Source organism: Aulostomus chinensis, chromosome 9 (genome assembly GCF_037954235.1).
Source record: "Aulostomus chinensis isolate RoL2024-O1b breed Wild chromosome 9, RoL_Achi_v1.0, whole genome shotgun sequence".
Taxonomy (NCBI): domain Eukaryota; kingdom Metazoa; phylum Chordata; class Actinopteri; order Syngnathiformes; family Aulostomidae; genus Aulostomus; species Aulostomus chinensis.
Window position 1 is genome coordinate 6,345,587 of NC_141328.1, and position 24,735 is coordinate 6,370,321.

The 24,735-nt window shown below is 41.4% G+C and overlaps 2 protein-coding genes and 1 long non-coding RNA gene across 4 annotated transcripts; 2 read left to right on the forward strand and 1 right to left on the reverse strand.

Moving 5' to 3' along the window:
* Positions 1–797: 797 nt before the first annotated feature.
* On the reverse strand, positions 798–9,355 carry LOC147255590 (uncharacterized). Its single transcript, XR_015117859.1, has 5 exons — positions 9,334–9,355; positions 7,171–7,212; positions 6,764–6,823; positions 4,825–4,891; positions 798–1,753 (listed from the first exon to the last, which is right to left on the reverse strand). It is a non-coding gene; the product is annotated as an uncharacterized LOC147255590 (long non-coding RNA).
* Positions 9,300–14,938, forward strand: LOC147255591 (uncharacterized). The gene is made up of 4 exons (XM_086213390.1): positions 9,300–9,698; positions 9,787–9,877; positions 11,552–11,714; positions 11,936–14,938. The coding sequence occupies exons 1-4, from the start codon at positions 9,500–9,502 to the stop codon at positions 13,049–13,051; spliced, it is 1,569 nt and encodes a 522-aa protein (XP_086069516.1). The 5' UTR covers positions 9,300–9,499; the 3' UTR covers positions 13,052–14,938.
* Positions 14,939–15,083: 145 nt separating this feature from the next.
* LOC147255592 (protein-serine O-palmitoleoyltransferase porcupine-like) lies at positions 15,084–24,695 on the forward strand. 2 transcript variants are annotated; one of them, XM_086213391.1, is made up of 15 exons: positions 15,084–15,424; positions 16,618–16,760; positions 16,849–17,041; positions 17,127–17,170; positions 17,282–17,463; positions 18,559–18,689; positions 18,795–18,818; positions 19,075–19,089; positions 19,596–19,721; positions 19,805–19,905; positions 19,990–20,066; positions 20,158–20,221; positions 20,453–20,538; positions 22,371–22,481; positions 23,197–24,695. In XM_086213391.1, the coding sequence occupies exons 2-15, from the start codon at positions 16,625–16,627 to the stop codon at positions 23,296–23,298; spliced, it is 1,392 nt and encodes a 463-aa protein (XP_086069517.1). In that variant the 5' UTR covers positions 15,084–15,424; positions 16,618–16,624; the 3' UTR covers positions 23,299–24,695. The 2 variants fall into 2 exon arrangements, with proteins under 2 accessions (XP_086069517.1, XP_086069518.1); XM_086213392.1 differs by having other exon boundaries at positions 18,798–18,818.
* The last annotated feature ends 40 nt before the right edge of the window (positions 24,696–24,735 follow it).

A 24,735-nucleotide genomic window follows, 5' to 3' on the forward strand; every position in this document is an offset into this window, starting at 1 on the left:
GAAAATGCTAATGACTGTGTGGGAGAGCAAGCAGAGATGGGACAGAAATCCAGTTTTGTGCGGTAATCACAATAACCTGCTTGCTGGGTTGTGGCAGATTCTAGGTGGAACATAAGGAGAAGCCTGGGAAACATTTGAGCTGATATTTTTTAGTCCATCTCCTTCTCCCTGCACAGCTCCTTTCAGAACTCCACTTGTTAACTAATTTTCAATTTTAAATATCTGGCATGTTTACCGCAGTGGCACTGCCAAATACGGCTGCACTGGAGGAGGAGTCACAGACATCTCGGTGCTAAGAAGAATTATGTTTACAGAATGCAACTACACTCATGGGTGGATGTTTGACCTTTCTATGGGAGATGCTGTAATTTTCTACCTGTCAGCTTCCTATTTTTCATTGTTATGTCTTTGAACTCTCTCTCTCTCTCCCTCTCTCTCTCTCCTGCATCATTTATCAGCTGCCAACAAATAAAGAACAACTTCTGCCGCCATTCTGTGCTGTGTCAATTCTTTCTGCCACTCTCTCTTACACACATTTCTATTGGAATATTTATTGTAAGCCAGTCTGAAACAGGATTTCATGGTAGCTCTGTCTGGTTCAACAGGATAATACATATTTTAAGTCATCCCTGAAGGCCGCGGAGGCAATAATACTGAATGCACCCCACATACTTACTCACAAACACAGACATCTCCTTGTCTTGTTATTTGCTGTGCATCAGTCAGGCCCAATCAGTTTGCTTTAGATCTTCATCTCAACTCAAAAGGTCGACGTGCTATTTGGAAATACTGGGAAATATCAACTGCCTGTTCCACAGGGGAGAGACAACTAGAGATCATCACATTTAACCGGACAGATCAGCCTTGTAGAGCTCACATCAAGATCTGTTTCCTGCTTAAATACCATTAAATGCCAGTTAATAGTATCCACTCATCTTTATCGTCCTTCATTCACTCCCACGTGATCAAAAGAGAATGATGTCCTTATATTTCTTCATTGAACTCTACCTTTGCTCTGTAATTATTTCATCTCCTCAGATGTGAAAAGGACATGGCAGAGCAAAAAAAAAACAAAACCGAAACACATTCGCACCTTTGTGTTCTTGTAATCTCCATTCTGCAAGTTTTGCATTACCAGAATGCACGAGAAAGAGGATTTGAGTCTTGTCTCACAAAAATGTTAATGAAAAATATTATGCATACATGAATAAAAGAAAAAGAAGGCGGCAAGAGCACCATCTGACAGAGACTCAACAGAGAGGCGTTTCAGGGAGTAGTAAAAAAGGAGACGTAAAGGAGGTGGAGAGAAGGATGAGGGGGTTAAAGTAGAAGGAATAGAAATATGTGGAATGAAAAGGAAAAAAGAAAAACAGCCTGTTTCTTCCCAGGGAGAGGCATAGGGCTGACAGCAGCGGAGCAATGGAATACTGGCAGAATTTTAAGTGTTCTCATTATTTATTTACTCCTCGGAGTCAAAGACTGCCAGAATATAATACACTGCTGCAAGATCACTTCACACTTCACTTGTTTTTACTTTTGATTACAGATTGTGTGTATATCTGTGAATGTATGCATGTTGTTAAATAGTCTCTATCGAGTGAGGATTATGCCTGATGGGTCATACAATACCACCCTTCGCGCTGGCTTCATTCACATTCTGCAGAAGTCAGCGTGTGTATGTGAAAGCCATTTCACACTGGAAACGATGGGGGCCCACTGCCTCAGAGCACCACTGAGATTGGGACTTTAGAGACTGTGGAGAGATTGATAAACGAAAAAAGATGAAAGCAGGGAAGGGAAAGTCAACATGTGGACTGAGAGATGAAACCCTGTGAAGTAGAAACGGTCGAGGAAACATTGGGCAGCAGAACAATGAGTCAGGAACCCAAGGAAAAACAATTGGACGGAGGGCATAAGCTTAATTTGGTTGTTGAGGATGAATTTGAGTTACAGTCTATAGATTTGATGTCAGCATTTTGCTAAATAAGATGCTTTGCTTCAGTTTTGATCATTCTGCTCAGAGGCTCAAAATAAAACTTCCTGGTAGAGTTCTCACGTACTGATGGGCTCGAATTCTATTCAAGCCCCAATCAAGCTGTCCCGCAAGGATCAATATCAGGCACCCTCCATGAGGTGTCAATTTTGATCTTGTTTGAACACGTTAATTATCGCCTTGTGAGGGTTTAGGGGCTTCGCACTCGTGCTAGCACATTAGGGCTGGTTGGCATAGACTAATTATAACTAAATTCAGGCCACAAAACACAAGTTGTTCCCTCAGTTTAGCTGTTTTGAACCAAGGAGATCAAAATATTCTCTGAATTTAATTATTTTGAAGACACAATTTCTAACTTATTCTCTAACTATAAAATAACAAAATTAAGATCTCTTTAACTAAATTAAGGGAACGAGTTATATTATGATGCCACAAATGAATGATATTGAAGGAACAGGTTATATGGCTTGAAATATTCTCTCTCTTTCTATTTGCACCCACAAATAAAATCTCTCTATGGCTACTGCAGAACCCCACACATAACAAACATTGGGCTTTGCAAAGTTCAGTAGGTCATATTGACACACATTGCATTAAATTTTCATTAAATGTCCAGCAGTACCGTTCAAAGTCAAAACCTTACAGTCAGGGGAACAGCAGGGGAACAGAAAAACATGGAGCAAAGAAGAAGGCACAGTGAGCCCTTGTGTGTGATGAAGATTTCCTCTGACTAACTCATATTTTTGTGATCTTGCAAACCTTGTTTCTAAATCTGGGTTCAAACTCCCGAATAAATCAAACCAAATAGAAACTATTCAGTGCTTCTTCTTCTTTTTTTTTCTTAAACATTGTGGTTAATAGAGAGCTCTAACTGAAAAGGATTGCTGTAATACCTTGTAAATAATGATGCTTCTTTTGTATTATCCTTGAGAGGAGGGAGGCAAGCAGACACACTTGAGAGTTGTTGAACAGAATTAAGAATTGAATTATCTATCACAAGAGGCTGACAGGCGTGTAGGATATGTTGGGCCTCTTGCACAAATTAATGGCTTTTCATGGTTGTTGGGGAGATGGAGGGTAGAGATGGGAGGGGAGGGGTGTTATTCCCTGACGTCAACCCGTCACTGCTCTCAAATCCTCACTCATCACAACCCTCTATTCCCAGTTCTCACCTTGTTCTGCCATCATGTCACAACAGACATCACACAGGAAGGAGGGGAGCGGCGAGTGGGGTCGGTTTGTACAACTCGTTCTAAACTAAAGTGGGAACAGACACTAGGCCGGCTGAGACCTAAAGACATTTCACTGCATGTAATTTGCTACTTGGGTGCAAGAAACTACAATTTAGAATCAGAGGGAGTGACACAGAGGTGAAGAGAGCATGAGAGAAAGGATGGTGGAGGATAAGAGTGTATAACCCAAGCATCAGGTTGAGAAACAAAGGGATTTAAGTGAGACCAAAAAAAAAGAGGAGTGGGCGTTCCAAAGGCTAAGATGATTATCACCGTGCCATAGGGGAGGAAGGCTTCCAGAGAGTGGCCTGATTAATTTGAGTGCTAATACAGACTTCACCTCCTATGGCTGGATCGCTAACCCTGTCTCATCCCATAGTCATAGAATATTACACTTGAATTTCAGTCTAACAGCATGGACCAAACCTGGTGTCACATTTACACAGAGGGAAGGTGGATGGCACAGCCAGGCGGAATATTTGATCAACAAAGACACAGTGTGAGCTAAATTAATTTCTTAAATACACTATCATCTCTGGCTCTAGGGTGAATAACCTGCCCCCTGTGCTGCTGTGAGCTTCCAAATAATTTCCAGGGAGTTTTCCTATCATCACCTCCCTCTTCATTGATTCTCCAGATCAATAAAGACTGTATCATTAACAGAGCAATGTATTTAATAATCAATATCATCATCTTTCACCCACTTGCCCACAGGGACACATGCACATACACACACACGCATACTAGATGCACACCTTGATGCATTACGATGAGCAAAATCCTATTAATTCCACTCCATCCCTCCCCTCTCCCACCTTAGTGATTTCCCCCAATGTGTTCCCTGATGACCAACTTCTCTGTAAATGTCTGCTTTAATAGCCAAAGGCTTCTCTATTACTCTAATCCAGGTCGGAGCTCTGGCTGGCAGCTGAGCTATCAATTTTCTAACGTAGAAACAATGAAAATCTCCTTCAAATTGTTCTTAAGATGCAAGCACTTCACTACAAAACTGAAATATAAATGATGTTATTGTATCAATACACATAAACCGTAGTGAGATGTTTAAAAATTGTGCATCTCTTCCCCTCAGCAGAAGCATATAATAAACTAAACTTATCCCACCCAGGTGTTTTGAAACATCTGCAAGCTGCGACTCGGCTCCTCCCACATACTCCTACATATTTGCCCCAGGCTGAGCCAAATCAATATATCATTAGCCGGGCTCTCTACTCAACCTCACTCCCTCCCACTCCACTCTGTCCTCCCCAACATTTCACACTATTTCATGCTGTTTTCTCCCTTTACGTTGCCTCTCATCTTTCAACCCTTTGGCCTCCAGCTCCCCACTCTCGCTCCAGTTCTGCATCTGTCCTTTATGTATTTATCTGAACCTACTGCTAATGTGTTGGAAAGTGTGAAAGAGGTGTAAAATTAGGAGAAAGTGTATATAGGGGAGGTCATATCAGGTAGGGATGGAGGAGGTATGTTAGGGCAGAGATATGGAGAAAGAGCAGACCTAAGCAGTAGAGGGGGATGGGAGCTAGTGTACTGTGGGAATGAAATGAATGTGTAATTGCGTTGTAGTGGCGAAACCCTTACCAGACAACTGAGTGATGGCAGGAGCCACAGCGCTCCCATCGGATGCGGCTGAGGCGGTGGTGTACTGCTGTTGGGTAAACAGAGACGGCTGTCAGCATCACTGCACAGGCGTCAATGTCAGCAGGCAGCGACACACCCATCAACTACTGTGAGGTGTCAGACATGGCAAGCATACATGTGTTGGGACAGAGGACAAACACTGTGTATATTTAATTGTTAAAGCTATAGAACAACAAATAATTGAACGCCCCTTACATTGAAAACCTTGCCAAACGAGTTCATGCAGTGCTCATTTAGCCCATTGCCAAGTAAATCTGCATTTCACAGTCAGTGTATGGAGTTTCTGCATGTTGGCTGCAGGGAGGTGATGCTTACTGGCTGACAATGCTACACGTGGTTAGCCCTCCGCTATGTTGAATATTGATAAATCATTTAATTTCACACTTTTCTCTAAATGTTATTGGATCAAATGGGTCAAGTTCTGATAGTGTGTGACACTGGAAACCATTTTTCCACCACTCTACAACCAGGCGAGGCTAACTGTGCAGAGGGTTACATATGTACTTTGGGTTAACCCTTTCAGCTGACTTGAATGTGGATAAATAATTTTATCCTGTGCCTCTTCTTAGCTTTCCAGGTTTCATCAAATCAAATGGATGAAATTCTGATACAGAATAGAATCGTTTTATAGGTGCAACTGTCAGGAGACAGCAGAGAAGGTTTGCCTCACCTACTGCTGGCCCTCTGAGAACTTGAATGTGGATAAATGATTTAACCATGCAGATCCTCGAGACTTTCCAAATGTTATCAGACCAAATGGATCAAATTGTGATCCATCCATTGGAAGTTGGATCACAGGAGTGGCAGTTCCCCCAGGGGATGCAAGACTTCTTTCCCTGGTCACATGAGTCAGCCCTGGCAGGGGGGCCCTGAGGCGCTCCATGGCCAGCATGGAGTTATAATCTCTCCACATGGTCATGGGTCTGCCCCGTGGCCTCTTCCCAGCTAGGCATCCCTGGTGAGATGACCAGGAGGCATCCTTATTTTATGCCCAAACCTTTCTGCTCTAAGGAGTATTGGCTCTACTCTCTCAAGCATGACTGAGCTTCTCATCTTATCCCCAAAGTGTGATGTCAGCCATAATTTCGGCCGCCTGTATCCACAATCTCATTCTTTTGGTCATGACCCATATTTCATGACTATAAGTGGGAACAGGCTAAAAAGAATGACCGATAGATTGAGAAACTTAATTTCACTGGGTTTTATCCCATAATACTGTAGAGACAGTAACAGCAGCAGCATAGGCTAAGGTAGACACTGTGACGCACACCTCAACAGTTGTTTGTGTTCACTGTCATTTTCAAATGCTGGAGTCAAACGTGTTGCACAACAGCTTTACAGTTGCCCACCTGTGAGCAAAACTGGAATTTTCCATCCAAAAAGAGGCCACCCATGAGTCACAGCCATGCAGCAGCTCTACTTACGGGTTTTTAAGTATTCTATCCGCCTCCTCTTCCCCCCCCCCCTCTATTATTCCACTAAGGATGACATGAGGAAGGGTGAAGAAAAGGGTAATTAAAATGGGGGAAGCTGTGCAATCAAATGAAGCCGGTACAAAGACACACCTCATGTCTCAAAGCTAATAGAAAAGATGGAAATGTGATTGAGATGCACTCAGTCAGGCAACAGGAATAAGAAAACAAAACACTGTCTTAGATGTTATTTTCAACAGTTTCTTAGTCCTTAATGACCAACCTATCCCCGTCTCACTCTCTTTCTCTCTCTCTCTCTCGCTCTCTCTCACACACACATACACACACACTCACACACACACTTGGAACAAAGCAGCAGTGTATATCTTGATGTGCATTGCTGGAGGATAAGGTGAGATAGCTACAGCTCACAGAAAGAGAGTGGAATCAGATCCCAGTTACTGTACCATGGTTACTGCAGAAGGGGAGATTGGCAAGACCAGGGAGGGTGCAGATGGAGGAGTCACCTTGAGGGAACAGAGGGGGGAGGAGGGCAGGAAACCACACAGGGACACTTGAAGTTCTTTTTAGGTCATGTGCTTGAAGATATCGAGGAATATACTTGATAAGCAAATAACTGTATTCTACGAGTTCATTTGTTATTCAAATTTGTGACAACTACAGTCCTTTACCAGGTGCCAGCAACTGTGCATTCATGTGTACTGAGAAAATACCAAACACAACAGGAAGACTGTGGTATCGGTCATAGTGGAGATGTGTGGAAATGAAACAATATTGATTCGACTCTGAGCTGCAGCTCTGCAGAATGTCATGCCAGACTGTGAATGTACAGCAGTGCTATTCTAAAGCTCACCTGGGTAGCTCCATATCAGATTCAGGCTCCAGCTCAAGATCTCTAGAATGATGTGAACAAAGTGAACAGGAAGGATTAATGCGTTTGTGACACATTGCTCATTGTAAAGTCAACTCATGAAAATAAGTACAGAATTCATTACTAATGTTTCTTTGGATCAGGTGATGCTTATTTCTATCTTAAATTATTTTGAAATTCTTATACTGGGGGGCTGGCGTGGCTTGGAGGTGGAGAGGCCGTCAAGCAACCGAAGGGTCGCTGGTTCAATCCTCACGTCCCCTGGTGACCATGTCCAAGTGTCCCTGAGCAAGATACTGAGCCCCTACTTGCTCCTGATGGCCCTGCAACAGACTGGCTACCCGTACAGGGTGAACCTCCTTCTACCGCCTCTCACCCAGTGTCAGCAGGGATAGACTCCAACCCCCCCATGGATCCTTAAACTGATGATAAAAAATGCACCCTAAACAACAGTGACATCTGTTGGTGATATAATGACACTGACTAAACTTTATTGAGTCCAATGAAGAATTAAAAGAGAAACTGTGCTAGAAATTTGAATGGGGAATATTAAATATTTGCATTCATTTCTGAGCAAACAGCTTGTGGTAGAAATTGATGAGAGACCTGAAGGGGCTTCTCTGGTCACTGTGGGCCTTAGAAATATCACAAAGCCTAATTTTTAATCTAAAAAAAATGCCCGCTGAGTTGCAGATGCAAGTCACATGACTTGGGCTTGAGTCAAAACAGAGTCACAAAGGGCCACTAAGGCATCATGGGCTGCACAAGTACATCTGATGGGAAGTATTAACACATGGCAAATGATTACAGACCCGAGCAGAGACCAGAGCAGCTCAGACTCTATTGGCCTCTGTCCTAATTACTGTAGCGTCACCGCTGAGACGTTTGTTAGTAGTCACAGAGGCCTACAGAAGTATTATGAATATGTAGTTGGTGCTGCTGTGCAAAGGAAACCCATTGATGTTGTAAAGTTTTAACTGCATGCAGTGAGATGCATTCATTTTGCCACAACGATGATTGGAAATTATGTCACTGAAACATCACTTCCTGAGTGTTGCAGTTGAAACACACTGATCCACTTGTGTATGCACAATCTGGGCCTCTTCCATGACACTTTAACACACTTGAGGGTTTTAAACCCTCAAATCAGAAATGAGCCAAAGCCTGATTGTAATTGCTATTTCCTTGCCCAGAAACATTTAACGAATGAGGCCCTCTGTGTACTTCCATAACTGGAATATATTTCTACCGCTGAGTACTTGCTTTCTGATGTTTTAAACAGTTTTAGGCTACAAAGAATCATTTCAATAGCTTGCTATACTTATTTTTCCATATCTTGCTGCTTCCCAAGTCTAACCCATCCTTGCTGACTCACTGACAAGAAAACAACCAATCAAGACTCATGCTAAAATTTAAACTTTTACGTTAATATTATCAGATTTAAAAAGTTATATGCAACAACATGTTTACAAGTGTTGCACAAATCCGGCACACATGCACATCAGATTCTGCTACTATACTGGCAAATGACAGGAAAATCACTTGTTTGATATAACGATCAATATTTCTACAGTAGATTTATGTAGGGATTTCTTTTAATGATGAAACATGAATAAAATTTATAACTCATGCTCCACTTTACTTGTCCTTTTGACATCATGGTGCAATAACACTCAATATTATCATGTCAATATAGCAACAAAACCTGTTCTAAAACTGTCAAAAAAATAATGACAAATCTGAGCTCCTTCTTGATGTAACCCAAGTGAATTTATGGAGTATTAGAAGAGATTTGATGCTTCAGTTGCTAAATCCCAATGGATTAAATGGGTTTATTGGGATGTAGATTGTGACAGCTGTTAAACAAAAATTTAGATGTAGTCACAAACGAACAGACTACGGCATGCAATCAAAAATAAACTGCTGATATTTTTCAGATAGGCACAACATCGGATGCGATGCAGAATGAGATGTAACACCGGCCAGCAGGGGTCCTCAGTGCACCGTGAGCTGAATGCAGAGGAGCCCAGCCCCCGCGAGAAAACATGTACGTTTCTGTTCAATGCTACAGCAAATACTTCGATCAAACGAAGACAGACCGTAAGATACAGTACACGTTGCTGATTTTTGGCACTGGGTGTTTACCGTTTGGTTTGCATCAGCTGGTACATTTGGGCGCCCTGTCCAGTAGACTTCCGGTAGCTGCGCGCGCATCTTGGCAACGGAAGCCGTGTTTCGCTGTTGCTGCTGCTGCTGCCGCTAACTTTCTCCATCGAAGCTAGCACCGTATCCAAACTGTTTTAAAGTTAAGATGTCAGCTTGTTGTGTGTCCGGTTGCAAAAATAGACACTCATCTGCCAGGAAACTAAAATTTTACAGAATACCGGTAGGAAACAGTGTGTTCCAGGCCAACCGGCGGCGTTTATGGCTAAAAGCACTCGAGCAAGTGACCGGGAGTGTGGAGGAGCTCAAACGAAATGCTCGGATTTGTGGCGCTCATTTCATATCAGGTAATATGAATAGCTAGATCAAGTAATATCAGCTAGCTGATCCATTGATGTATTGGCGTATTCTTAAAATCTTGGGTGTTATTAACAGGAGAAGCATCCATGGACCGCGAGAGTCCTGATTTTGTGCCGTCGGTGTTTACATGCGCGAAGCTGCAGAGTCCTAAGAAGAAAGGGAAAAAGTAAGTACTAACCAGCTGGTTAGCTAGCTAACTCTATATCGGTAAATTATTATAGTGCTAGCCAGTAATCAACAACTACAAACGTTACACCATCCTGTCTTGCGTCTAAAGTTGTAGAATACCACTTAATTCCCTCGAACAGTTGAAGGTTTATAACGTTGTGGTTTTGTTTGGGGAGAAAATGTGACTTCAAGACGGCTTGAAGACATCAATGAGGATCAAGCACTTGATTATTTTAATATTTCACAATGGGTGTACTGTAAAACAATTTAATTTCACATGCTGAACTCGCTTTTTTTTCTTTCTTTTTTCTTTACATAAATAAATTTATTTGAAATGTAAGTGCATCAGATATTCTGTAACTGAGCCCATCGCTGAGTCTAAGGTCAAAAACATGTGTAATATGATTATGATAGGTAATACACAGCTGCATCGCTTTGCTCTTATTTTCTCTTACTTTCATTTTTAAACTAAGAAGCAAATCGTCCTCAGTCCTACTAGTCTTAAAACTTACATTCAGTTGAAATTTATGATGAGAATTAAAGGCTTCGTGTGATCATATTTTGGGAAGGAAAGTACAATTTTATTAGCTACTTGTCAACCTCTGTTCAGGACACATTCATCAGGTGTTTTTCGTGGGGATCTACTGTGATACACGTGTACACGTCTAAGCTGATCAGTAGCAGCAGATGTCTGATTACTACTTTCTGTCAGTTTTCTAGCAAAAATGGTTGATATGGTCCAGTTCCAAATTCTTCAATGTATTGGCACCCAACATTCAGAAGATCACGTGGAATTTTCCCTTGTTCATCAGGTCAATTAACATGATGAATGCTTTCCCCTGTGTGTGCACTCATGGATTACTTCTCATGCGGCTTTATTAATTTCATTTTTCAGAACTGCTACCTAATTTTGAAGGGAACTTTTTACTTAAAAACTAAGATAAGAACTTCATCACAAGGCATTTTCCAGAATCTTTTTTTTTTTTCTCTTAAATTCTATAATTTGAAATATTCAATAAACAGCCATGGACTGGCGACCTGTCCAGGGTGATCCCCGCCTCTCGCCCGTAGACGCTGGGATAGGCTCCAGCCCCCCCCCCCCCCCCCGCGACCCTTAATAGGAACAAGCGGAAGGCGATGGATGAATGGATGAAGTAAACAGGCTTAAAGAGTTCATTTTTGCTCTATCACTTCAGCATCTATACCGTGCAGCTCATGCTTTGGAATTTTGACGTGCAAAACTGCTGAGTGTTCATTAATGGTATGAGGATGATTGCCTGAAATAACTGTGATATTGTTTGAACCGCTCGGCTCGAGGATAAGTTTATTTTCTGTTTCATACGTGTTTCACTGAATACTTCTGGTTTCACACGAATGAAGCAATGTGAAGAAGGGAGAAGTTATAATGAGCGCTACACGTTTCACAGGAAGAGAAAAGCTGAATAAACTGCCATTTAACTTCTAAACCTTGTTGCAACTTACAAGCTCTTCGATGTTCAGTTCAGTCGCATCGTGCCATTGTGGACAGTCAGTCTGAACATTTCTAGTTCATCATGTGTCGTTACAGTCTTACCACAGTGTCACTCATCTTTTAAATGTCTTTCTTGTTACTGAGGTGTTACTGTTTCCTGTTCCAATAACATTCTGAAATAAATACTTCGTCTTTTCAAAGGTTTTATTATGGGAGCAGAAAAAGACGCCGCCGACGCCAAACGACGACTGTGGAAACGGCGGAAACTCCAGGTAGCGTCGATAGCTCCCTGGACCAGCCGTCAGCTGTTTTACTGGAATCTACTGAAAACGAACCCTCACCGCCAACCCCAGCAGTTAGAAAGGTAGCAGACACAACCTTTTTTTTTTTCCCCTTAATTTGCGGAGTTAGATAAACATTACACTTTTTCATTTTTGCTTAAAGGTTTACAGTGAAGAGCTGATAGTTGGACTAGCAGTTGTTTAGTTGTCAGATCAACCAAAACAGCAACATCCCTCATCTTCTGAGGAACGTTTCTCTTCCATATCTAAAATTTCTTCATTGCTTTTTGTGTGTATCTTGCAGGAGGAAAAAAACATGACTACTGATGTGAACACAGGTAATGGGACACCACAAACACCACCCTCTCAAACGATGACATCACCTCTGATTAAAAAACCAGCAGGCATTCCAGAACTAGACAGAATCCATCCCGTCGTGCTCATAAAACCCCTCGTTACACCAGCAGGTGACTATCAGTGTGACTTTTGCGATGAGAAATTTGCCACTCCCTCACAGCTTGTCAATCACACAGAGCAGCATGGAGACAGAAGGTCTGTCTGCTGTGAAATTAATGGAAAACCAAGCCCAGCAGATAGTTTGCCGGCACCTCAAGATGTCCAAGCAGGAGAACTCTCCTTTCCGTGCAACATTTGTGATCGATCCTTCCCTACAAGTCACAACCTGAAGCGGCATAAACTGCTGCATGTCAAAGATGGCAGGAAATGCCACGTGTGTGGCACGTTGTTCTGTCAACGCCACAACCATGTCATATTTCAGCCGCTGCCTGAGTCTGTAATGGAGTATGAGGAGGATTTTTCCTTCACTAAGCCATCCGTTTTGGGCAGACTTCCACAGCCAGAAGACCGTCTGCAGGAGAAGTCAGAGCCAAGTCAGATGTCGGTGGTTGATGACACCGAAAGGCCAAGGATTTCAACGCCATCGCTGAAAACCTTTCCCACGACTGCCGTGCCTGCAACACTAATCCCTGAATCTCCCAGGGTCCAGAAGGCCCAACCACCAGCCTCACACTCTGCACTGTTATCAGAAATGCCTCTACCTTTGTTCCGCTTGCCCCCCTCTCTTACACGCGGACGCAAGCGAAACCGTCCTCTCCTCCGGTATAATCTAGGTACCTCATTTCGGTATAACCTACCTACAGTACAGCTACCTGTCTACCCAGCTAACGTTACGCAGCACCATCTGGAAGAGTTCCCCCCCTCACTACAGATGTTCTCACCGCAGTACCTCACCTCTGCTTTTTTTGAGGTTAAACGAAATTATGATTGTATTTTTAAAAAAAGACAGGAAGTCAAGACCAAGGAGAAAAATGTGAAAGAGGAATGTTGCAATACACCACTCATTCCCCCCGATGAAATGAAAAATGAAAGAACTGCTTATGACTTGGAGATTGTTATCTAAGGGAAACCCAAGGCAGGAAGCTGAACTTGGTTTTACTGGAATTAACTGACTAGCGCACAGGCCTGTTGACTCCTCACTTCTTGCTCAGTGCTCAGACAAGTGACTGCGCTGTAATGCTGCTTTTTTTACTCACCAACTCTTGACATCCTGCCACCTCGTTGGTAAATAATACACTTCTGAATAGAATCTTTAACGCACACGGACTGTAGAACTGCACCAGGTGGCATTTGGAATGTGAATAGAATGACGCAAGGGTGAGGATTTGTAGTCCAACCCCGACATGAGCATCACCTTGGGTTCCCTCGACTAAAAGCCTAACAGAATTTTACACAGGATTTTGGATTTTTGCCAGAAATAAGCTAACATTTATGAGATTTACAGGTTTTGTTAAACAAGCTCATCTTCACAAATGCGCTAATGCAGTCTTTAGAAGTATAAAGCGAACGTTTGGCTGTGAAGAAACTACAACCAGCTCGTATGCAGCATGGCGCCAATTGATGTCAACAGTAACACACGTTGTCTTGTTCAGCCACTTGTTAGCAAACATTTTTACTCAGATGATAAAAGTGTGGTATTTATCGGAGTGTTTGAGCTGTAGAACATAACTCTATAATATCTTAAGCCTGTAGTAACCACAGACCTTATTTCAGGCATTTAACTGAAAACCCATGCAAAATCTCCAATGACTTTGAGGCGAGGGGACCACAACATTGAGTCCTTCCCAGGTTTCAGGACTCATTCCTGCACCAGTCTACATCCGTTTTGAGCTGATGCACCTGAGAAAAAGTGCAAGATCATGAATATTTTTTATCTAGCATGTCCACAAAGAAGCATCACTGAAGTTTGTCTCTCCTACCTCTGCTACCTGAAGCCGCACAGACACTGTTTACGGTTTGCTACTGTGGAACTATGTTTGCATTTCATTCTTATACATCTCAGTAAACACAAGATTGAAGTCTCACCTGCTGCTGTTGTGTATACGACTCCAACTCCTGACACTGTGAAGGGAGATGACGTAAACATTTTGTATTCTAATGCTTTCTTCCTAGGAGGCAGCGCACTCATACCTGCCTGCCAATAGTGTATTTTTATAATTTGTTAAATCTTTTTTTCTTTTTTGTCATTTCACTACCACGAATGACAGTTTTAGAACACTGAGTTTACAAAATGCTATTTTTACCTCATGCCGTGACCACTGTTGTAACATTTGAAGCTTAAACATTTGATATTAAAAGCACGATTTATTGTCAAATTAATACCAGAAATGTCCTGCTTCCTGCCTCTAATCAGCTGCTTGGACAAAAAGCAAAACTGTTCAGTGAAGTACAACACAAACAGGCACTAACAGGTGATGAATGCTGTTTTAACTAATATTCTTACGATATTTCTAACGTATTTGTTTACGTGGTTCAAAGATGTAAGTAATAGCTATTAGAACAGTAAAGTTGTTACCTTCATGTGGGTTCAGGTCTTGATCGACCCCTTTGGTTTGTGTTTATCCTCTGACATCTTGACCCGCATGAATTTATGAACCCTTTATTGATATGAACTGGTCCGGATGGTAACTGTAATTTCTAACTGCAGATGGTCATGTTAGGAAATAAGCATCTCATAACCATTCGTGGGTTATAATAACGACACATAACTGCTGACTATGAATCATTCAGAAGCTATATTCACTCTTATTAATGAGGAGGAATAACAATTCTGGCATGCTTATGTTTATTCCTTTCACATCGGAAATAATTCAAACCAACAACTAACATCTACGCACTTAATATGGACTAATTTACTGTAAATGCTACATTGTTTGCAGTATGTGGTGGATTAAAATATGCAAATGTGCATCAGCAAGCCCAGATAGTAAAAAATATTATATATTGACTGAACGATTGACACTTCCAATTTTTTTTGTATTGTTCCTTATATTAAAGCGATTTCTGTTCTTAAATAAATTTATCACAAGTAATAAAAAGTGCCAAGTGCATATTTGTTTTAATAATCATACCCACAGTGCATTCCTCTGCAGCCTCCTGCCATGTCAAACTCAGTAAATCTGCACGCTGTACACATCCTATTGGTGAAGCAGCAATGGGTAATGCTGGACTCTGATTCTGATTGGCTAGATCAACTGTCAATCATGAGTCACGCTGGCAAGGATTGGCTATCGTCCCCAGACCTAAGCAGCAGATTGGTTGATAGGTTTTCGCGTGGCTGCATAGATGACAGTCGAGTGGTGCTGATGCTGTGACAATGGGAGTCATCCTGATAAGCATCATCTGGACCTAGTGTGTTCAAAACTGGTAGTAAACGGACAGAACAGACGCCTCTGAGACAGACGGGGAGGAACCTCCAGCCGCTGCGGTGAAAAGGGTAAGTTTCCCCACGAACAACAAAGTGACATGCCCGAGGCTAGCTGCTCCTGACGTGGGGGGCTGGGTGACAGCTCTCCGGTACATTGATAACAGCACCGTGGATTCAGCTGGCTAGGTGAAGCAAGGTTAGCATACATCTTCCATGAATAGATTTGAGAAGCGGTGCATGCTGACAAGCCGCTGTGCATACTGGGCTATATTTGCAGCGGTTGTCGGGCAGCTGTGAGTCAACTCATCCGCTTGGTCGACTGCATTGCGGAAAGCTGGAGCATGCCTCGCAGAATAGCATGTGTCTCAGATTATTCATACAACAGTAAGTACATCCCTAGTGCAGCAACACAGATTCATTTGTGTCTTCCTACATTCTTCGGCATAAATTCAGCCGTTTCGTGGAGCCAGTTTGATGCATTTGCCACGAAATGAAACTTGATTTTTTTGGTAACAAACAAACATTGCATGGATCTACACAGTATAGTGCAGGTGCATTGCATGCTGGGAATTGAATTGTTTCTTGTTTATTTGGGTCCCGATTAGCTGTTTCAGCATCTACTTCCTGAGGTTGTTATTAAGAAAATTCTCTCTCGCTCTCTCTCTCTCTCTCTCTCTCTCTCCATATATATATATATGTGTATATATATATATATATATATATATATATATATATATATATATATATATATACACACACAACTCTTAATTACAACAGCATAAAACTGCATTTTTTACATTTCATATATACATAGAATAAAGATGCCTTTTCTTATCTCATTTGGGGGCTCAGCAATAAGATTTGAAATCAATATCAGGATCATTTCCAACTTTCAGCAGTCATGATAGAAGAGCAATTATTATTGTACAGGTTTTTTTTACTCTGTCCAAATAGTTCTTTTTATTTTAATATCTTTTGTTAAACTCTGAGCTGTTAAAAGTAAAATATTAACCAAATTCACCTTGATATCCACATTTTATCTTAACAAACATATAAACTCTATAAAGACATACTGTACATATACATGCATATCCACACATGCCCCTGTACATACATAATGTGAATTGTGAGAACTGAGTTTGTGTCTCTACGTGCATGCAAGTGCAGGACACCTACAGTACCTGTACATTATAACTGCAGTTATTAATGCTGACACCGGAAACGCAATACTTTTTGTGTTTTTGTCCACTCTGCTTTTTTAGTCTGGTAATGGGAGCGTTCAGCCGACAGAAGTTTTTCCAGGAGCTTGCTCACGGCTGCCTGCTGCCTACAGCTCAGCAAGGCCTGGAGCAAGTATGGCAGCTGCTGGTCATCTGCCTGCTGTGTCGGCTACTCTGGATGTTGGGTAAGGATCCGGTTATTTTTGCGTTAATATTCCTATTTGTAGAGGTTGCATCACAATGACTTTACTCTCCTTTATTTCTTTATGCCAGGACTCCCCTCTTTTGTGAAACACCTGGGCACAGTGGCAGGAGGTTTCTACACCCTCTACCTGTTTTTTGAGCTTCACATGATCTGGGTTGTCCTTCTCAGCCTTCTCTGCTACCTCTTTCTCTTCCTGTGCCGCCACTCCACCATCCGAGGAACCTTTCTCTCCATCACAGTGCTCATTTACCTGCTGCTGGGGTAAGAGAGTCCTCCTCTGACTCCTAGCTTAAGTTACAGCGAGAAATGCATAAAACAGACTATTTTTTTTGTGTAATGTCATCAGAGAGCTGCATATGATGGACACCACCAACTGGCACAAGATGAGAGGTTAGCTGACAATCTTTTCTTTCAGACAACATTTGATGATTCGAGGTGTGTGTTTATGTTCAGCATTGATTTTATTTGGAATCCTGTTTAAATGTTGCTGCTGTTGTTCAGGTTCACAGATGGTGGTGGCCATGAAGGCCATCTCTCTGGCTTTTGATTTGGACAGAGGTGTCGTGACTAGTGTACCCTCACCCATTGAGTTTATGGGCTACATTTACTTTGTTGGAACTGTCATTTTTGGTCCCTGGATCAGCTTCAATAGCTACATGGAAGCTTTAGAAGGTCGTAAGTTGGTGAGTGTGATTAAAGGAACATATCTACTTTTTGGGAAATATACATATTAGCCATCCTTCACAGAACCAGACTAAAATATAGATACCCTTCTCTCCTATACCTGTGCATTAAGGAGCTTGAAACCCACAGAGACTGGTTGACCTCTGGTTAGCTTAGCACAGTTAATAGTTAAGAATGGAGAGGTTAGCGTAATTCCACCTTGACTTCTTTCGAAACCTGTAGCTCCTCTATGTATTATCCTCTACAAATTCTGCCATGGGGCTGCACGGTGGTGCAGTGGTCAGCACTGTCGCCTCACAGCAAGAAGGCTCCGGGTTTGAGTCCTGGCTGGGGCACGGGATCTTTCTGTGTGGAGTCTGCATGTTCTCCCTGTTCCTGTGTGGGTTCTCTCTGGTACTCCAGCTTCCTCCCACAGTCCAAAGACATCAAGAGGGGACGAGGCTGATTGATACTCTAAATTGACCGTAGGTGTGACTGTGAGTGTGAATGGTTGTCCGTCTGAATGTGTTGGCCCTGTGATGGACTGGTGACCTGTCCAGGGTGAACCCTGCCTCTCGCCCGAAAGCCACTGGGATAGGCTCCAGCCCCCCGGGACCCTTAACAGGTTAAGTGGAAGAAAATGGATGGAAGGAAAGTCTGCCATGATTAGTAGCAGCAGTCGGGCTTCTAGTCATTAACAATTTTTTTGTTGGCTCAAGTTTTGAGGTGATTATTTCAAAGAGAATGTTACACACAATTCTAGATCAATTAATACAGACAGAAATTATTTTGTGGAAGTGGGTATTTGATGACTTTTGATTAAGGTATGCTAACCCACCCATCCACTGCCATTCGTTGTGCTAAGCTAACTAGCAGTCAGCCAGTCCCTTTGGGTCTCAGCTCCCAAATGCACACACTGACAACAGAAGAGTGCCTGTCTTATTATCAGGCCCAGGGAATAATAGACAATAAGTGCATTTTCCAAAATATTTGATGTTCCTTTAGCAGTTGACTTTTAATATTGTTGCCATCTAGCGAACAGTAAGCCAATTAAAAGATGTTTATCTGTACAAACTGCCGACTGTTCAAATCTCTGTTTTTTGTTTTTCCATCAGAGCTTTTCATGGTTATTCAAAGTGTCTTTAAGCTGGATTAAGAGTCAGATCTGCCTTGTTATTTCCAACTGTGTGGCACCTTACCTCTTCCCCTATTTCATACCTGTTTATGGAGACAAGCTCCTACGAAGGTGAGTCGATCGTACTCGTAAAATACAAATTACTCTTCAATTCAAAATGCATGTTTATTCTCCCGAATTGACTATACATATATTCACTTTTTCTTTCCTTTTCAGCAGCAAAAAGAAAAGGAAGATCAGGTAATTCATGTCTATCCTGAACATATATTTGCACGACTGCATGCTTATTTACAGCCACCCTGACCTGCACACATCATTCCCCTTCTCTCTGCAGCCACACCAGAACACTCATTTCACCCTCATATTAACCGCCACAGTTTCACCATCTTGTTGTGAGATATAGATCACCACATGGCAAGTCAATAAAACATTTCATAAATTTGATGGATCGCTAACATTAATTGCTAAAACTTCTCTTTATTCCGTTGCTGCCCAGAGGTACGGCGGCCAAGTATGTATTTTAGTGTTTTATAATAATGAATTATTTACCACTGCCAAGGAGGAAATGTTTTCAGTGCTGTTTGTCTGTCTGTCTGGTAGCAGAATTATGCAAAAATCCATTGTACTGATTTTCTGGAAACTTGATGGGAGGATGGGATTTGGGCCAAGCTCGAGACCTTTTTTATTGTTTTTGAAGCGGATTCAGCTGAAGTGTTTGATCATAGATTTTATGGAAATCGCTTTTTTAAAAATTTGATTGCGGGATATCTTCAAACATAGTGCGTAGATTTGATTAAATTTGGTTGGAAGATGAGTAATATAGCAAGAAACAAGTTATTTACTTTTGGAGGCAATCTGAATCAAATCCTGGATCCTGAAGACTGTACTAGACCAGTGGCGGGATTTAGCAGTTTTTCTCCTTGGCAGAGGTATACACCCTCTCACCGCTTTTTTTGTTACATTTTTCTCTTATTTATCGTCCCTACGTTCCTTCTTCCTCTATTTTCATGACATCAGGTGGTTGCTGGCGTACGAGAACACTATGTCGTTCCACTTCAGCAACTATTTTGTTGGATACCTGAGTGAGACGACTACAACTCTGGCTGGAGGAGGATTTACTGAGGAGAAAGAAAATCTCAAATGGTTAGAAAAACATCAACATCAAAGGAGTGATTCATTTCATTAACATTTTAAAACCACCTCCATCTTTATCTTTTATTTTCTAGGGATATGACTGTATCCAAGCCCCTGAATGTGGAGTTTCCGCGGTCGATGGTTGAGGTGGTAACGTCGTGGAATCTGCCGATGTCTCGCTTCCTGCACACCTGTGAGTAATAATAGAGACAGCTTAATGGAAGGAGGTGCTTTGTTCTCGTTATGTAAGGGATAATATCACACTCTCATTTCACAGATGTTTTTAAGAGTGCTCTCAAATTTGGGACGTTCTCTGCCATCATGGTGACGTACACTGCCAGTGCCCTTCTGCATGTGAGTGCTATGTGGGAATATCACTGACGTACTTTGTAGACGGTGACTGCGCTTTTGAAAAGGTTTTGATTGTTCTTCTTGTTTCTGGCAGGGTTTGAGTTTTCATCTGGGTGCTGTACTGATATCTCTGGGGTTCATCACGTACATTGAGCACGGTGAGAGTCCGTCAGCTTTAATGTTGTCTCTTTTCCACATTAAAATCTTCCCATTTAGAGAAGCTTCTTAGCTTTGCAGTTATAGTTAATTGCATCCACTATTATACCCTGTTTCAATTCACCGCAGTGCTGTAATTTACCTCTCCAGACTTGAAAGACTAGCTTTGTTAATTCTTTGGTGTGTGTGTGTGTGTGTGTGTGTGTGTGTGTGTGTGTGTGTGTGTTTGTCAGTTTTGCGGAAGAGGCTTGCAGTCATTTTTAATGCCTGTATACTGTCAAAGAAATGTCAGCCAACATGCACTCACCGGAACAAAAAGGTAATACACACTTTTTCTGCCTTTGTTTTCTTCAATTAAAAGGCTCTTTCTTATCAGTCATTCAACATTAGCGTTTCTCTTTTGAGGCTTGGATGTTTATTAGGGGATGAAGCGTATTTGCCTCCTTTTTGAGATTTTAATCAGAATATCCACTCTCTTGATCACCATAACGCTCATCTCTGTATTTGAGGATGATTGTTTCCAGTCTTCATGCTAAGCTAAGCTAATGGTGCTCCAGCATTATGTATATAAACAGAGGTGTTTTTGACTGTCTTATTCAACTCGACAAGAAAACACAAAAGGCATTTTTCTCCAGGTCCTTTTTGTCTTCTTCTTCTTTTTTCCACAGTTGCACAGTTTGAACTCACTTTACTTATGATTACCACGACTATGGAACTAATGTGATCATCGGGATGTGTCTGTGTCTTTGTTAGCAGACTATCTCAGAAGTGAATTGACTGTTTTTGATTAAATTTGGTGGAAAGCTAGATAATATTACATGGAGTAGGAGATTAACTTTTGGAGGCGATCTCAATCAAATTTCAGATCCTGGAGCATGACGACTGTTCTGGTTCACTGGCAAGATATAGCCGTTAATGCTGCTATGCTAAGGATGAATTTTGATTTAACTAGGCTAAGTGGATACTCAAAACTCACCGTAGGCGTGGCTGTGTGAGTGAATGGTTGTCTGTCTATATGTGTTGGTCCTGTGATGGACTGGCGACCCATCCAGGGTGAACCCCGCCTCTCGCCTGAAGGCTGCTGGGATAGGCTCCAGCCCCCCCCCCCCCCGCGACCCTTAACAGGATAAGCAGTAGAAAATGAATGGATGGATGGATGGAATTCTGATTTAATGTCTTGAGTCCATGTGAAATGGACTTAATTTCAATAAAACAGTTAATAACTCGGGCAAAATCAAGTATATTTTTTTTGATATTCATTGAGGCCACGTATTTTCAGACAAATATGTATTAAGCTTCCTAAGGTGGCTATTTTTATCGGTTGAAAAGAGAGTTCATGAATTGATTTAGAATTGAATTGGATTCCTCTTTTGACACAAACAAGTGCAGGATTTTTTTCAGTTGTGCTTCATGTGCACATATACAATTCCATATTTTGACCTCAGGATAATGGTGTTTGTTTTTAATATATATTTTATTTTTAGACTCAGTCCTTTATTTCTGCAAATGGCCATTACATTGGTATAACTGCCACGTCCTCCCAGATCATCAAGTGGTCAGCAAGAGCCTACTTAGTAAATCTGATGCAGTACAAATATCTTATCTATTTTTTAAACCTGCACATTTACAAAAAGAGATGTGAAAAATAAAGCCTTTTTTATCTTATCTTTTTGATTATTCTACAGTTATATTACTGTAAGAATACTACAATGTGCTAAGTTAATATCATATTAGAAAGTGCAGTTAATATTCTAAAATTAAAACTATATAGTTAAAATATGATGTGAGTGGTGTGGATATCAGGCCACGTCTGCTGCAGTTAAAATACAGCCGAGTCAGTGGTCTGCCTCGCACTGTCAAATGATACAGTATATTTTGAAGTTATCTGGCAAGACGCCCAGCAAGAAAGCCTTTACGTTAGATTGCTTACACATATATCATGAACAGCAGTTTATGGGTGGAATAGGATTCATGTAAAGGGAAAAGCCGCCTGCATGGACCAAACCACCAGATAGTTGCTGAGTGTTCACATTACAGTTTGAGCAATGATACATTTAAAAAATCACGGGATTTAAATGAGGTGAGTGAACATATCTTACCAACCAATCACTTAAAACGTTCCTCTGTGACGCTTTGACTCTTCCTCTGCAGGGGCTCTGGGTTTATATGATAAACATAGTGTTCAGCGCTTTGGCAATAATGCATCTGACGTACCTGGGCTCAGTGTTCAACTCCAGTGTGGACTACATGGAGGAGGACGAGGTGAGGTTAACCTCTGCACCTTTGCTTCCATATTTGTAGTACAAAGGAGCCATTCGTGTTTCTTCCACTGCGCCTGTGGTTGGGGTCTCAAGCAACATGCAGTCACCTGAAACTCGCTTCAACGCCTCTGGTGTTGCACTGCTGTGAACAAACAGGACCAAGTTGGTTCAAATGATGGCGCTAGCTGGTTGTGCTAGGAGCTACCGTTTGCACGAACCAAACTAGAAGTGTTGTGGTTACTTTTTGCTCAAATCAAAGTGTTTGTGGACGACTGAGCTTACAGCTACATAATGAAGATGTTGATTATGCCAGATGATGCTCTTGAGCATTGGTAAGCAGATGTTTTGGAACGCTTGCTGTTGTTTGTAGTAGGATGCAATTAGCTTCAGGCTAAATATATGTGACTGGGTCTTTCTGTATTTTGGAGTGTCAAAGAAGTGATTCTGCAGTGAAAAAACATTTTTTTGGGCACTCAAGACTCCTGTTTGAGAACTTGAAAGGCAAAAAATGACCGCTTTAATCTCAGAATTCATACTGTGAATTCATTTAGACATCAAAAGAATCAAATCGGGCGCCGTGGCCTTGAGTGTATTTATTGTTTTTCAGAAAGAAAGAACATATTCAATTAACTTAAAAAAAAATTGATCCATCACATTTTATAAACCCAGATTTTTGAGTCCGACTGAGTTTACGTGTTATGTACCGCCCCCTACAGGATGATATAACCCATCACACCATTCAGAAGTGGTCTGAGCTGAGCTGGACGAGCCACTGGGTCACATTTGGATGCTGGATATCTTACCGCCTCATTCTCTAAAAGCAAGAGAGAGAGAAAGAGTGAAAGAAGCAATAATGACAGATGAGCATCTGGTTCTCCATTCTTACACTGTGACTTTAAACTGCATCAGACCGAAGAGAAGAGACTCAACCTATCGAACCAACAGGCAGTGGTCAGGTTGCACCGCATGTTGGCTGGTTGATAAAGTATCCTAACCTGCTGGGGACTACTTTTGATACCTATGAAAGGACGGCCCGCTCCTCCCTCCTTTTCTCCCTATCACATCCTTTTTATCTGAGCTGCGGTTGTCAAACTCTCACGTTGTGACAGCAGTTACCGATGTCTCACTGTGAGTCACAATCAATACCTATCAGCATGGTGGAGATCGGCTCGAATCCATTATCAAGCTTTCAGAGGAGCCTGAGCCAGAGGTTCTACTGACGTGATTTTCCTTCACCTCAAGTGTTTTACAATCGGATTTTAAGGTTTAAAGGAGAAATGTTAAAGATATTCCATAGTTTTCTTAGAGTCAATGCTTCCCGTGATGGAACTTTTATAGGATTTATTTTAGTTGCCAGTTTGATGTGCTGGTGAGTATTTATGGCAGCAGGATGACTCAAAACAAACTTCAGAGCCTTTGTTCCCTCTAATAAAGGAACATGTCTCCCAGTGCAACAATGTGGGTCGTTCATGAGTTTTTAATAGATTTTTTTAACAACAATTGAGGCCTGAGACACTGGTGAATATGATATATGAAGCTTTGGCCACACAGACATTTGGCTATTGTTTTTAACCTACTCATGGGATTTACCACTTACAGGAAAACTATGAAATATCCTTGAGTTATTCTTTAGAGCATGTGTAAGACAATGAGTTTACATTTGAATGAAAAGAGCACAGATTATTGTTAGAGGGCAGAATTTTTTTTATGTTTTTTGTGAATTTAAGGTGAAGAAAATTGATCCTTAAAAGGCTACGAATAGAATTTTGTGATCCCTAATTGTGTTGGTGTTATTTTGATGATTCCCTTTCACCTTTAAGTTAGCTTAAAAAAAATGTCTTGTTGATATTTTGAAAGTCATTCACTTTGCAGTATCGAACATCAAAGGTTAGAATCAGGGTATTACACATAGTAGTGTAGACAAAACCTCTTCCAAGATTAAATTATTATTATCATTATTATAATTAAATTTATCCTTAACCGCAGATTTTTCTTAGAGTGCTGCTTTTAAATGGTGTATCTATGTAATTGATGACAACCGATGGGACAACATGTGTGCCTGTGTCAGACTGCGTTCACATTTTTCTTCGGTCTACATCGAAAGATTTGCTTCTTGACTTGAGTGCAAAAAGGTGTTTTAGAATAGAGGTTGACATAAGTATGCTCAGTCCAACAAGTATTCTGACATGTTTCCTGTAAATGTGGATGAACTGGTTCACCTGTGATATTTTTTATAAAAATTTTACATGAAACCT

Excerpts from the sequence above, each read along its gene's own strand:
- LOC147255591 (XM_086213390.1), top strand. The coding sequence starts at position 9,500 with ATGTCAGCTTGTTGTGTGTCCGGTTGCAAAAATAGACACTCATCTGCC. Across the intron at positions 9,699-9,786 it reads TGGCGCTCATTTCATATCAG|GAGAAGCATCCATGGACCGC; the intron begins GTAATATGAATA and ends TGTTATTAACAG. Across the intron at positions 11,715-11,935 it reads CAACCCCAGCAGTTAGAAAG|GAGGAAAAAAACATGACTAC; the intron begins GTAGCAGACACA and ends TGTATCTTGCAG.
- LOC147255592 (XM_086213391.1), top strand. The coding sequence starts at position 16,625 with ATGGGAGCGTTCAGCCGACAGAAGTTTTTCCAGGAGCTTGCTCACGGC. Across the intron at positions 17,042-17,126 it reads CTCATTTACCTGCTGCTGGG|AGAGCTGCATATGATGGACA; the intron begins GTAAGAGAGTCC and ends TAATGTCATCAG. Across the intron at positions 19,722-19,804 it reads GAGAAAGAAAATCTCAAATG|GGATATGACTGTATCCAAGC; the intron begins GTTAGAAAAACA and ends TTTATTTTCTAG.